The sequence below is a fragment of the Numenius arquata genome, chromosome 16 (assembly GCF_964106895.1).
Source record: "Numenius arquata chromosome 16, bNumArq3.hap1.1, whole genome shotgun sequence".
In the NCBI taxonomy this organism is placed as follows: Eukaryota; Metazoa; Chordata; class Aves; order Charadriiformes; family Scolopacidae; genus Numenius; species Numenius arquata.
The window spans coordinates 813,945-828,454 of NC_133591.1; the positions used below are offsets into that span (position 1 = coordinate 813,945).

The 14,510-nt window shown below is 48.3% G+C and overlaps 1 protein-coding gene across 3 annotated transcripts in view; it reads left to right on the forward strand.

The window, feature by feature from the left end:
• Window positions 1-8,659: 8,659 nt before the first annotated feature.
• The window catches only part of LOC141472317 (septin-2), a 32,637-nt gene continuing 26,786 nt past the window's right edge, over window positions 8,660-14,510 (forward strand). The window contains exons 1-3 of one of the 3 annotated variants that reach the window (XM_074159262.1): window positions 8,660-8,776; window positions 13,184-13,235; window positions 14,336-14,435. In XM_074159262.1, the coding sequence (XP_074015363.1) occupies window positions 13,209-13,235; window positions 14,336-14,435 (127 nt within the window). In that variant the 5' untranslated portion in view covers window positions 8,660-8,776; window positions 13,184-13,208. The remainder of the gene's footprint in view (window positions 8,777-13,183; window positions 13,236-14,335; window positions 14,436-14,510) is intronic. The other 2 variants (XM_074159263.1, XM_074159264.1) reach the window with 2 other exon arrangements.

Consider the following 14,510-nt stretch of genomic DNA (forward strand, 5'->3'; position numbering starts at 1 on the left):
CCCTTCCCCGCGGAGGGGGGGCTGGCGTGGCCACCGGTGGGCGGCAGCACTGGCCACCGCCGGGGGAGCGCGGCGGGGACGGGGACGGGGCGGGGGACGGGGACGGGGCGATACCCCGTCCCCGCTGCGCTCCCCCCCGCCTCTCTGCTGCTGCCTGTATCCTATTATCGATAAAATCCACAGCTATACCTTCAGAGGGGGCTTGTCACTGGAGGCACCCATCGATAACAGCCTTAATCGATCCTTTCGTGACCCGCACGTCAGCACCAAAACCCCTTAGGAACAACCTTGGAAATGGAAAAGCTTTGAGTATGGGATCTGCGCATCATCTGTACCCTGCATCCCCAGCAGCAGTGGGCGAGGGGGGGGGGAGATTCTGCCCCTCTGCTCTGCTCTGGGGAGACCCCTCCCCCAGTGCTGCCTCCAGCTCTGGGGCCACCAACATCAGAAGGACATGGACCTGTTGGAGCGGGGCCAGAGGAGGCCACGGAGATGCTGGGAGGGCTGGAGCCCCTCTGCTGCGAGGACAGGCTGAGAGAGTTGGGGGGGTTCAGCCTGGAGAAGAGAAGGCTCCAGGGAGACCTTCGAGCCCCTTCCAGTCCCTAAAGCGGCTCCAGGAAAGCTGGGGAGGGACCAAGGATCAGGGACTGGAGCAATGGCATGAGGGGGAACAGTTTTAACCTGAAAGAGGGGAGATTGAGATGAGGTCTCAGGAAGAAATTCTTTCCTGTGAGGGTGGTGAGACCCTGACCCAGGTTGCCCAGAGAAGCTGTGGCTGCCCCATCCCTGGAAACGTTCCAGGCTAGGTTGGATGGGGCTCTGAGCAACCTGCTCGAGTGGGAAGTGTCCCTGCTCATGGCAGGGGGGTGGACTAGATGGCTTTTAACAGTCCCTTCCAACATGAACCATTCTATGGTTCTATGATCTGTCAGCACCGATAGGTTCTTCATTCAGTCCAGGAGGAATAATCGCTCTTAGCTCTCACCAGGCATGAAACACATTTTGCTTTATCTTAAATAAGTTTAAATGTTTTAGACAAAATTGACAGTTACGTTCCCACTGAGGTTTGAACTGGTTGGGCTGGGTTTGGTTCCAGTTAGCCCGAAGTATCCTTCTAGTGCAGTGGAGATCAGAGAGTTGAAAATAACACATTTCCTGCCCCTATGTAAGCGCTTTTCTCTGTTGTGCAGTGATTTACAGCATGTATTACAGCATGTATTACAGCACGCAGAGATTTGTGATGGTGATACTTAGCCTGAGATGAATGCAGGATGAACGGAAAAGTCCATGTGTGCAGCAGAAGCAGCAGAAGAAACGACAAGCAAAGGTGAAAGGTGCCCATGCATCGGCAGCCGAGGACGTGACTGCGGTCGGCGCTGAGCAATGCCCTGCTTGCATCCTGCCAGCGGCTCCGGTGACTCTTCTGCAGGGGACACGAGCGCCGGTAACAGGATGGCAACAGGGTCGCGGCACACTGGATGTGGCCTTTCACTTCGTTTGTTCTTCCAGCCAGATGACAAACTTTAGCCACAAGGCACCCAAAAAAGGAGCAGAGGAACCTCAGCAGGTCATGAATCGTCACGGTGTGGACACGCTGACACAGGGTGACTGCAGCCTCCCGGTGACTGTCTCTGCCCAAGCCGCTGTAAACATTTCTAGCGTGGAAAGTGTCCGCCTAACAGAGGCTGCCTGGTAAACAGAGCTGAGAGGAGTTATCTCTGCTTCAGCTGTGTATGAAATACACACAGTTTACTCCAATTATTTAAAACTGTAAATTCCAGCATGTGAGTCCCGGAGGAATGTGTGACGGGGGCTGTGCGGTGCCTGCAATCACTCCGAGAGGTCCCTGGTGTCCGGGAGAGGAGAATGTGCAAAAGAACCAGCCGCAGAGACAGAGATATCTCAGAGGTGAACAGGAAGAAACCCAGAACACGGGCTGAAGCTGAATAACATCTGTATTTATGATGATAATAATAATTATACAGAAAACAGCAAAGAAGAACAATTAAAAAAGGGGGGAGAAATGCCAGTTATCTTAGCCCATAAGCACAGGAAAGCCCCACCCTTGCCACTTGCCCAGAAGCACGGAACTCTGAATTTCCTCCGATAAATGGCCTGAGTGTGCTCCTGTGCCGGCCGGGAGGCACTTCGGGCTGGGAAGGGAAAGCAGGGCAAGGCTTGTGTTACCTCTGCGGCCCGTACCCCACCGTCCCTGGCTACCTGTTACCCAGCAACTGATTCCTACAAAGCACTTAATCCAAGACAATTATTTCTCTGGGGAAATACATGCTTAATAATCCCAGGGTAAACCAACCTTTCTGCTTCCAGGCATTGCCGTTCCTGGTATTTCACCTTCCCTCGTTTGTTTCTGTCCTTACCCCAGACCTTAGCTTTTACCCTGCCTACTGGCAACCCCCTCCATTTCTAACACTCCGTTCCCTGACCCCGAAGGTGAGCACTCCTTGCACAGACCACCCTTAAGGAGCCCGTTGGTGCCCAGTGCTCCCTGCGCTGCTCACTGGGCTCACAGGTGACTGGACTGACAGCTGCTGGGGGCCTGGCAGCACATGGGGGCTTCTGAGGTGTCCGTGTTCAACTCCAGGAATTCATTCAAACTCCCAGAAATTAAAAGGTTCTAATTTCTTAAAAGGAAACAGAAACTGGCATGATGCTTTCCTTGGGATGTTAAGTGAAGAAATCACTATTTAATAAATGTAATCCTTGATGGTAAAGTCATGATTCCGTTCAATTCAAAGGCCTGATGTTCTTGCAACAAAGTAACTCATTAGCAAATGACCATTAATGTCATTACATCTATTGCTGCTCCAACTACGTATTCATTAAACTATTGTAGGGGGGATACGTGGGGGGCTTTGCAGCCTGTGAAAATGGGCGGAAGTGGTATTCAAGCTGGGAACAATTGCTCAGAAGCCATACTATAGCAAGAGGGGCTTTGGGATTAGAGGTGATTGTGTTTTCACTCTTTTCCTGCCGTAATCAGGACAAATACCAGGCGCAGAGTTGCCAGGAGGGCTGCTAAGGGGGGTCCAGCCTTGCTCCTGAGCCCTGTCCCGCAGTCCCTCCAGTCTCCCTGGGCTCTGCTCAGCCCCAGAGCATCCCACCAGCGATGTTTAGGTGGATTTGCCTTTTGGGACCTGAAATGTAGTCTGCTGAGCACGCTTCGTTTGTCGTGCGCTTCTGCTCCTTCTCATCGCTAAAGTGTTAGGCATCTGGAAGACAGAGGAGAAAATGGCATTTGGTATCAAGCTGATGCACAAACCCAGTACTGTTTTGTATTCTAATTAGTGCTGAACTAAAGGCAAGGAGATTTACAAATACAGAGGTGTTAGGCAGGGGCTGTTCTTTATTTAGAAAGTTGAGCTTTCTCAGTGAAAATCACCGCTTTCTGAATTATCTTTTAAAAGGCAACAGTTTTTTCCCAAGAGAAGAGATTTGGTTGGAGCCTGAGTGCACGTACTGCCTTCCACTGTAAGACAGGCCTCCATGAAGTCTCTGCACGTCGGCAGTGCCAACACGTCTTCGGAGCAGTGTGACACATCAGAAGACTGGCACGTAGGACAAATGAGTGGGTTATTACAAAATGCAAGTGCACAATTTCACCATAGGATTTATCTCAAGATCATTTCTTCTGGAAAGAAGATGAAATGGTTTTGGAAACAAGCCAAAGCGGTTAACATGAAATTGTCACTTCCTCTCTTAGTTCATCTTTTGAACGAAGAGAAGCGATGAATGATTTAACAGCCACAGCAGAATTTTGTAACGCTCTGTGACTGGTGCTAATGACGTGGCACCCAACACTTTTTTTAGTACAAGGGCTGCTGCTGCCCTTCGGGGCTGAGAAATGGCTGCCCACGCTCCTCTTCACTTGGTGGCGATCCGACCAGACTCGTGTAAAGGAAAGGAAGGAAACAGATATATGTAGTCGGAAAGGCAGTGACAGAGGTTACAAACCTGCTTCAGGCTTCCCAGATTGGCAGCTGTGTATCCCCTTCCCAGCGATGTTGCCCAGGCCCTGGATCGGTCTCTGCCCGGGCTTGCTTTGGTGACCTGCCCGTGGCACTGCCAGGGAGCGGGGGACACTGAGACAGCGCCGTCAGCCCTCTCCTCACGTCACGAGGAAATTAATTGTGCTAAACCACCTTTAGAACTGAGTTCCACACACTCCCTGCTCAAATTCTGCTACACACGAACCTCTGGATCAGAATATATGCTTAGGCCACATCACTTCATACTTCTCTCTAATGCCATGAACAGCTCTTGAGAATGTAGGCAGGAGGGAAAAGCTATAGGAAATATACATTGTTTCATGCCTGAGGGTCCATTCTGTGGCGTGTTTCCTATCAGAAGAACGGTAGTTTAATTTTGTCCTCTTCCAAAGTTCGCCTCCTTCCATGGATTGTGGTGTACCAGGGTCCTGGTCGATCTCTTTCCATGTCATTGTTGGGAACTCACATCAGATGTTGTTTTGTAAAGAACGGCGTCAACAAGGACAAATGCCATTGTTTTAAATGTACGTTGCAGATGTTGAAGGTAATTAATAAAGACATGACCGTGAAGTTAATGAAAACTGTTCAGGGCTAGTGATGGGAAACGTACTACATTTCTCTAATGTCCCAGGGAAATGCGTTTCTGAGAACAAGCGAGAGTTTGGGAACCTCCTCTGGTGACAAGAGTGATTCCTTCTCAGCAGCGCTGTCCCTGTCCCTCACCAGGTGTGTCTGAGGCCAGCCCCGTCTTTGGGAACAGCATCTGGTTTGTCCATCCCGATTCCCTTCCTGTAAGTGAAGTTGGTTTCCAGTAAGAGGAAAGGATGGCTCTTATTGGTGAAATAGAAAACTTTTTCCAGAGAAAATTTTTAGGTTCTTATTGCTTCTCTGTTGCTATACTCAGCATCTTGAAAAGGTGGGTTGATGTGTGCCTGTAAATGCAAAAGAAACACTTCTATTCCTCTGAGACTGCTGTAATTCAAACACAATCTTCATTTCCTGTAGTGCGTCACTAAAAATGCCTTTTTTTTTTTTTTTTCCCAGCAAGGGAAAATACTTATCTGTTACAGGTTTTCTTATGAATTACTAAAGAACTTGTCCAGTAGCTTGGGTCAGTAAACCCTGGTGCATCCACAGACACTGGTTTCATATTCAGGTGCTCCCAGAGCTCCCGCACGGAGCTGCGCGCCTCAGAAGGGCTCAGCAGCGAGAGCAGCCCCCAGAGGAGCTGGCATTTCCCATTCCCCATGCAGCAAGTCTGCGAAACTACCAAAGATTTGAGATGTTAGAAGGGTTCACCCCATTAGCGATGCCACAGTTTGCCAAATCACCAGTTTGCCAAACACTGACAGAGAATGGCAAGTTCACCTTTACATCTCTATCACCACACCCAAACACTAAAAATTAGCTTAAGAATAAGTTGTTCATCAGGACTTGAGTAATTTTATCTCCAGGGAAGACTGGGAGAGCTCAAGGTGCTCAGTGTCTCACAGCAGTGGGCCAATATCTCCACGGATTCCTCCTACAGCGCGGCCATTACAGCCACCACACAATTCCAGATACCCAGCTACGTGAGGAACAGACTCACTTGGAAGAAAGTCAAGTTAAAAGGCATCTCATAACTGAAAAGAGACAGTTCTGTTTTGGCTGAGCAGCGTATCTTCTGTTTTGTTTTAATTTAATAGAAATAATGCCAAGGAACATGGGGTGGTTTTATCTATTAAAACTCAATTTAGTTGTCAGTTATAGGCGGTATTTATTTTATTACAAGCGTGGCATTTATTTTATTATAATCAGTATCATACCATTTCTCTGCTAAGGAGCAGAACAAACGATACATTATGCGTTTTGCTGAATGGATGAGGTATTTCTAACGTGCTAAGACGTGACTCCACACAAAGTTAGGATTTGAATTCAAGGAAGGGCTCTAATTGTGCTTTGGAGAATGTAAACCTAGATGTATCAGGAACTTTTATAAAAGGCATTTGAGCTTCCAAGGGAAGAATTAAACAAATTTCTTCCAGAAATAATACGAGAATGAGTGATTCACAGTCAGACTGTGAATGCCCTTCACTGCATTAACATTTTTAGGCTATTTAACCATTTAGGGGGAACAATATTCTTCAATGCAACTATTTCTTCTGTTGGCACCTCTGCCAACAGCGGTGTGAGGAATAACAAATACGCATATGTCTTTTGTGTTCTCTGTAGGTGCTGCAGTGCAGCATCTCTCCGTTACATGCACCAAATAGTCCCTGTTCTCTGCCCCGTGACCCTGCGTGCTGCAGTTTCATAACTGGGCTCATAACAGGTTTCAAAAGCAGCAAAAGCACTTTTTCACCAAGCACATAACACACTGTAAAGCTCAGTGTCACAGGATGCTCTTAATGCCAAAAGTTGAGATGGGTTCAAAAAGCAACGAGAAAAATTCATGGAAGAGAAAACGATCAAGATAAAAGCTCTGGCTCAGGAAGCTGCCGAGCTGCAGCTTGGCGGAAGCCGGGAGGATACACAGACACGGGGCGGCTTTTATCTGTCCCCAGGCATCTGCTGCTGGGCACCGCGCAGGCAGGGCACTGCCTACAGCCAACCTTTGCTCTTACCCGAAGTGCCCTTCCTTGTGCTACTCTCTGGCACAACGGGACCGTTTGGGGAGGATTGTGACTGTCCTGAACACTCCGCGTGTTGGTCAGCCATCTGACTCACCGTCACTTGGGACAATTATCAGTATGCCTCCGTAATGAGACATTTTAAACCTCTGGGAGAATGTTTCACTCATTGCACTAAATCCTGCCCAAGGGAAGGGGTGACAGTCATGAGAAAGCACTAACTGCCACCAGACTCTGTGTTGGCACAAGCCTATCGTGTGGCGTGGTCCATGCCATTCTCTTGTAACTCCTTCCAGTCCTAAATAGTTATTTGTAGCATCAGTTTGTGTGTGTCAGATACTGTGTGCGTCACAGTGTTCTTAGGTACTGAAAGAAAGAAAACTTGCCACTGCTGTTCCTATGGTGACAGAACAAAACACCTACATGGATGTCCATGGAATAATTTAAAACAAGACGATTTCTAAAGAAGACTGAAATGCCATCTTTTAACTACTCTGGGAAGGTAGCGTGTAACAGTACTTTGTGTTATAACATTACACTCTGTCCTAGGAAACGGAATTTGGTTGCGCTTTCATGGGCTTTTATCTTGTTCTTGCTCAGATCACATCAATGCTCGGTTGATAATATGAGCACAATGCGAATTAGCAAATAATGCCAGTCTGCCTTCAGCAGCACTTGTTTCACTTCCACATTTTCCTGTTGGGAGCTGTAACCCTGTTTGCTTAATGGACGGAAAGGCAGACAAAATAGCAACGTGCTCCTTGGCATCCAACATGGTCAGATCGCACACACCAACTGCCCTCTGCAAAATGTTGGGAGCCTTCCTGAACCCAGTCCTGCCAGCTGGAAGGCTGGAAAAAGCCTTCCCTGAACTTCTGCTGATACTCTGTGCGAATCTTGTCAGGGTTGTATCGAATGTCTGAGCTCTGTAACGCTCTTTCACCACGAGAAAGTGATCTGGCTCTGTAACCTGACTGCAGGTATCTCTTACGCTCTAGGTTTGCACCTGCTGAGCCCCAGGTACCTCAGAGAACTTGTGGAGATCCTGTTCACCCCGTCAGCGCTGGCACAACAGCTCTCACTGAACCAGAGGGTCCACTGAACTGTGACCAAAGAGAAGATAGCGACAGTGTAGGTAAAACTAGTACTTTGTTATTGTTGTTTTTGCACAGTGTTTGGGAGAGAAATTGACTTCAATTATGGACAAACAGCTGGAAAACAAACAGGCTTCTATTACCTACTGCATCACAGTCGAACAGCGGGAGGGCTAAGCTGGATTCCCCCCCCCCCCAGTCACACCCACCCTACCATAAGGTTTTCCAGGTGAAGACAATTGCCAACACCCGCTGTGGGTGGAGGCAATCTCAAAGCTCAATGGTATTTGGGTAGGAAATTGGAACCAATCGCTTTGAGCAGGGGCTCTGTGAAGCAGAATGGCCTCGGTCTGTGTGTTGTTCTTGAGGGGCACCGGGTGTGCGTACCCAGGCTGGCTGTACCAGACGGTGCTGTTGGCGGGGTGAAGCGGGGGTAGTGAGACAGGCTGTATCGCTCCACAGCCGCTACCCCCGTGGGACTGGCCCCTGCGTCAGGCAGCGGGAGCGCAGGCCCCGCAGTGAGGGTGCCTCTGTCAGATGACTGGATCCTTGGGGATGTCAGGAGGTGCCCCGTGTTTCGGAGCAGGGCACTCAGGGCCAAAGCAGGAGGCCGGCTGGGGGTGCAGGATGCCCGGGGGCACCAGCAGGCCGCAGCGCGGCGGCACCGCTCCCTCCGGAGGGAGGCCGGGTCCCCGGGGAGGGGGGCGCCGGCCCAGCGCGCCGTCTGCGAGTGACCCAGCTGCGGGAGACGAGCACCCTCCGCCGAGCCGCTCCCCGCCACGGCCCGGGCCGGGCCCACGCCTGTGGCGGCGGCTCCCACCGGGGGTCGGCGGCCGCCATGGCAACGGGCCGGGTCCTCGCGCCCGTTGGCTGGGGAGACGCTCTGTCCCTCGTCTCGCTGGTGCCGGAGCCTCGCCCCGCTGCCGTCCTGGGAGGCGGCCCGGACCATAGAGTTGCGCGGAAGGTAGGCGGGCGCTCGGCCGCGGTGGCGTGTGGGATACGGGAGGGCTCGGCGGCGGATCGCGGCCTGGCAGCCAGGCACCGGCGGAGGCGGCCGCGGGCTCAGGTAAGCGCCGGGACCGGGCCGCCTCCTCAGGGGCGGGCGGTGCGCGCTCGGCACCGGCCTGGCCCGACCCCTGGAGCTGGCCCGCGGCGGCGTGTGCTCGATTAGGGCCCAGCGGCCTGGCCCCGGCCCCCCCGCCCGGTGCCGGTGGGGCGTGAGGCGGGCAGAGCCCGCGATGCCCGCTCGGGCCCTGTGCGCAGCGGTGTGTTTGTTTCTAACGCGAGGCAGGCACCGCCCGCGGGGCGCGGACAGGCCCGTCCGCCGCTGCCCCGCAGCCCCCGGCGGGGCCGGGCCCGGGGTGCGGGGGAGGCGCGGGGCCCGGCGCCCCGGGGAAGGGCACACACCCCGTGTGGCGACGGACCGCTGCCCAACGCTTTTTTAGTTATTTCTTTTTTTTTTGGTCTTAAATTGTTAACGTGCAGGTTAGAGACCGGATGGTACCGGGGGACTTGAGCATGGTTTGGGGGTGGTTTAAAGTGGTTTAAAGTACTAACGTGTCCCTGTTTGCCGTGCGTTGCTGTATGTACACAATTACAGTTAAGCTTCATGCGTGTGAGGCTGAGCTGCCTGTTTCCTGTGAGTCGTCGTGGCTATTATGTTTAGCTCTTTAGTTAAAAAAAAAAAAAAAAAAGCCTCTGTTTTTTGACATTTACAGGCCTATTTTGCAGTATTTTTCTCTGATGGGGTAACTGGGAAAATCCTGTCAAAAGGTGCTTGGGTAGGAAGCACATCATCACTGAGACTCATCGTTAGTGTGAATGGTATCACTCCTGCCTCTGTGCTTTTTTAAGTGACTGTACTAATTGAAATAACGGTAAGAAAGTAAGCTGTCTGGAATAATATGTTAACATTGCAATGGAACTTTAAATAAAATATTTAGGCTTAGAGCTCGAGATTCATGCATTGCTTTTCCTAGTTTGCTTTTCCTAGATTCACACGTTGCTTTTCCTTTTCCTGTTAAGAACATCCACGATTCTTCTTTCTTGCTCAGTCCTTTGCCTCCCTTTGCTGTGCCTGTGTGTGCTGTGAAGTCACAGGAGGGTGCAGGTGCTGTAGCTGGGGCTCTTTGTTGTTGCATTTGCTGTTAAACTCTGTGTCTGGTGGAAGTGATACAGAGCTCTGCAGAAATGTATTCACTGTTCACGTTGGGATCATCTGTTTCTGATGAGCAGATGGAATAGTCTGGGACTGTTGATACCAAGGGGGCGATGCTCTCTGTGGGAGGGGGCTCCCAGCCACAGAGGCCAGGACGTGTGATGAATGGCTCTGCTGGACCCGCTGTGCTTTGGTAGAACTGGGTGATTCATACGAGTTTGACAGTATAAGCTACCAAAAAAAAAAAAGTTAACTGCTTTGTCTTTGAATTCCCCTCTATCCAGTTTGGAATACAGTGAGGACATTTTTAATTTTCACATGACTTCCTTGCTTCTCTGTGTGCAAGGCACTTGGAGAAGTTCTAAGTCTTTTTTTTTGTTTGTTTAACTATTTATTTATGTGCCTCAGTACTTGACTCTGACTTTTTTTTGTGGTTTTTGTAGCTCTTTTTGTGAGAAACTGCAATTATTGGTATTTTACTGAGACCCTCTTGGTGTTTCTCTGTCCGCTTTATGTCTGAAAACGTGACTTCAGAATGCTAGTGTTGAGAGCGTTTCGGCACTTGGAAACCGAGTCAAGCCTTTCCTGCTTTCTGTGGGTCTTTAGTACGTTACTAAATACTTCTTAAAAAGTATGAGAGTTATAATCCCAGATGGAAAGAAAGAGGTCTCGGTTGATAAATCTGGAGGGCTCTTCTGCTTGTAAAGATAGTTGTTGAGATCACTCTAAAGTGATTATTTTGGAATGTTGTTTAATGTCCTTATATGGAAGTGCTCTTTGTCCATTTCATAGCGCTTTCTTTGTGCTAGCTCCTATTAAGAAGCTCCCAGTCTGCCTGTTCCTCACAGTTTACTTCTTGCATCCTGACAGGAACAAAGGAAATGACCCATTTTCCTTCCCCTCTCTTTCTCTCTCCCTGGAATACTTTTCTTAGCAGAAGGCGGTGGGAGGGCACGTTCCCGGCCTCTGGATTTGCAGAGGAGGCGACTGTGACTGAATTCGGGGGGGATCTGCTCCCTTCCAGTGCCCGGCAGCACGCGGGTGAGGGTGGGAGTTTGTTGGGATCCGAAGCCACGCTTTGTTAGGTTATCCAGCATTCAGCCCCGCATTTGAAGGTTCCTACACTGGTTCCTACCCCCCCTTCCTGCCGGGCCTGCCGAAGGGGGACCACGGCTATAACAAAGTTTCACTGCTTTTGGCAAGTTAATGCAATTCTATCTTATCTCTTCCTTCCTCCTGGAAATACTCTGCATGTGCTGCTTTGCTCAGCTCACAGACTGCAGTAGTCCTTTGAAAATCTAAAGAAAACACAACAGCTGTGGCTTGCTCTGTTTGGGGTTCTTTTTGTGTGCGTGTTTTTTAATTTTATTGTGGAAAATTGCTGAAAAATGAACCATGTCAGTTTCCAGATATGGGACCATCCAGGTGTTGTCAAGACACTCGGCTTCATGTTGTTCTGATGTTACACCCAGTTGCAGGCAGATGGAGTTCAGGATCTCAGCAGTGGGTGCTGCGTGGTGTGGTCTGGTCCCTGCCGAGTCACCCCTTGTAAGCGCTGCTGTAAGCGCTGCGTAGGAAGACGTAACGTACGGTATTTTGCTAGGAAACCTCATGAGGGCAGCATTAGGAATTGCAAAATGTGTTGGGGCTGAATAATCAAGATTTCATTTCAATCTCAGTGACTTATTTAGATGATGTGGAACAGCAGGTTGGTTTTGGTGTTTTTTGTTTGTTTTTTTTTTTTTTTAGCTAACTTTTAATTAGCATGTTTCTATTCCAGCAAAATACAGTGGGCCATAAGTAACTGGGCGCTTGCTGCACGCAGCGATTCCAGCGGGCGCAGCAGTCGTGCTGTGATCAGAGCAGCTTCAGCTGCTCTTTGCTCAGAGTAAGGCACAAGGTGAATGTGGTTTGCTCGGTAGGAAACACGCTATGTAAGTTATGTTTCAGGAAGAATTTATTGTAAATTTAGCTTTTTCTGAGATGACTGACTAATTTTGAAGTCAGATGTGTCACGGAATCACAGTCATAATCAGTTGACAACTTTGACTCTTCTGCTTTTCACTCAGGTAGCGTGGGTAGTGCTACAATGGATGTGACTACACTGTCAGTTTAGAGCAGAAGTAATTGGAGAATTTGCCATCTGTATTTAAATTTGAACTGTTCCCCTTTTCCCACCTTTAACACCAGGCAGCTGCTCCGGTGGCTTCTCATCCGGCGTTACTGTGAGAAACGTGCCAGGCGCTCTCTCTGCCTTAGCACTCAGGCAGAGACCATTCATGATCTCTTCTGAACTCTCAAATTATGTTGCTGATTTTATAGACAAAGGTGACAACAGAGATTTCCGAACGTCAAAACAAGATGTGGAGAGAGCAATGAGTTACCGCTGTCAGTGGGGCTGTGACTGGCTTTAGGGATGTGAAATGCGTGTTGGTTGGAGGCTGGAATGAGCCCTCGCATGTTGGTCAAATCAAAGGGCGTCGCTACTGCCGTGATAACTGATCTATAGCACAACTACCGCCCTAGGGGGAAAAAAGACAAGGGCCTGTCAAGCCCGGGTGTCTGAAATGACGGAACAAACCTCTTTGCTAGTCCTTTGGGTGAGGGTGAGGTTTCATGTGTAGTGGGGTGAGCTGAGTGCCACGGTTCTGTGATGCTCGGTGTGCTGTTCACCTTCTGCCACAGAACTTGGAAGTGACTGAAAATAATGTCAGAACCTTCACCTGGACATCCCAGAGGTGTCTGTTCTTGGGAGAATTTTTGTATGTGCTAATAATTCTCAAATAGCATTTTTTGGGCAACAGTTATATTACATTCACCTATTTATAAACCATTTTTAAGAAGCATATAATTCATAAGTGGTAAGGGTAAAAAATGGAAGGAAAAAGGACCTCCTTATGCTATTCTTATAGGGGGTTGGGAACAGAATATTTAAATTTTAGGTTTTATTAGCTAGTTACAGAATCAGCTCAAAAAAAAAAAAAAAAGAATTACATCTAGAGTACCATGCATACTCAGCATTGCTTTGGGGAGGTATTTTTCCGTCTTTAAAGACAGGATGGATGCAAGATCTTTAAGCATACTGAATTTTACTATTTGGAGTTTTAAAAGAATCTTTCTGTTCTAAAACTTTTAGATATTTAAAAGAAATAGTCTGGTTTTGAGATTATGGCTTGTTTATTCCAGTAATTTTTGACTATGTGACATTTCATTTACTAGAATAAAATGTGATTATTACATGCAATTGATCAATTCAAAATTAAAATGAATGTAGTCTTCAAGTCAGTAACATGTACTATGGATTTTATTTTCCAGTGTCCGAAACTTGGAGTGAGGAAACATGTCTCAGTCAGGTGAAAAAGTAAAGGTAAAGAGATGGCTGCATAGCCCAAATTTTGTTTAGAATCTCTTCAACTACTGAAAATACAGGTGGTTTTTCTGACGTGGTAAAATAGTGACTGGATGGTGCCTTATTGCTTTGGATGCGCTGCTCAGAGGGAACTGTTCAGTAGAAACAGAGCTCACACCTGAGTCTGGGAATAGGCTTTCGGATGTTCGCCGGACATCCTGTGTTTGCTTACACGTTTTGAATAGTGCCTTTACTGAAGGAAATTTCATTTGACAAACCTTGATTTCTAATGTTTTTGCCCATCTGGGTGGGTTTTAAAAGGCTTGTTAATAAATAACTAATTGCCTTTCAAGTGATTTCCCCTGTATCCCCCCTGCCCCACTGGAAGGATGGTATTGTGTAAAAACTGTTGTCCTTATCAGCCCCTCTGGGAAGGAAGCGCTTGGTTCCAGCTGGCCCATAGGTCCCTCAATCCAGTGGCTGCAGTTCTAGTTGAGGCTCCTGTTAGGTTCTCAGTCCGTGGATAACAGATGGGGAACAGAGACTGCCCTTTTTATAGCCCAGAGCTCTTTGAGAAGTTTTTCAGGCATGTTTCTTTTTCCTGCTTTTGTATTAGAAGTTAAACATTGGGAAGATGGGTGAACTGCTTAACAAGCAGGAGATAAATCTCTGCGATTGCATCTTGGTGATCTCTGCATTACTATACAGTGGTGTTCTTCTACATATCAATGTATACATTATTTATTTAGTTTTATAGAAGATAGTAGCAGCAGGTACCAAATTTGGACAGATATTTTTGACCTTTGGGATTTTTAGCTATGTTTACAGCTTAAGATTTGTAATAGTGTGTTCTTGTAAGCTTGCAGGCTATTATGGAGAGATTTTTGTTTTTGTGTAGCCCAAGGTACTTATCAAATTTCTATTTATATCAGACTGCTGGGTAAATGGGCCTGTTTCAAGGTCTGCCTTGCTATAGCAGTAAACAAGTTGTTTTATGCTCTGTTTTTCCATGTCCTTTATATACCTCTGGGCTTTGTTGTATGGGATCAACTGAACTCTGCTTCAGCTTGTCAGGGGGAAGGGGATCTTTTTATACTCAACTTCTGTTTTCTCGGCAGTTTTCCGACTCGGCAGGCTATGTGGGGTTCGCTAACCTGCCCAACCAGGTTCACAGGAAATCTGTGAAGAAGGGCTTTGAATTCACACTGATGGTGGTCGGTAAGTGACTTGTTTAAGTCTTTCTGACGGTTAAACAACAACAAAAAAAATTGACATATACACTTAGCATTTGGC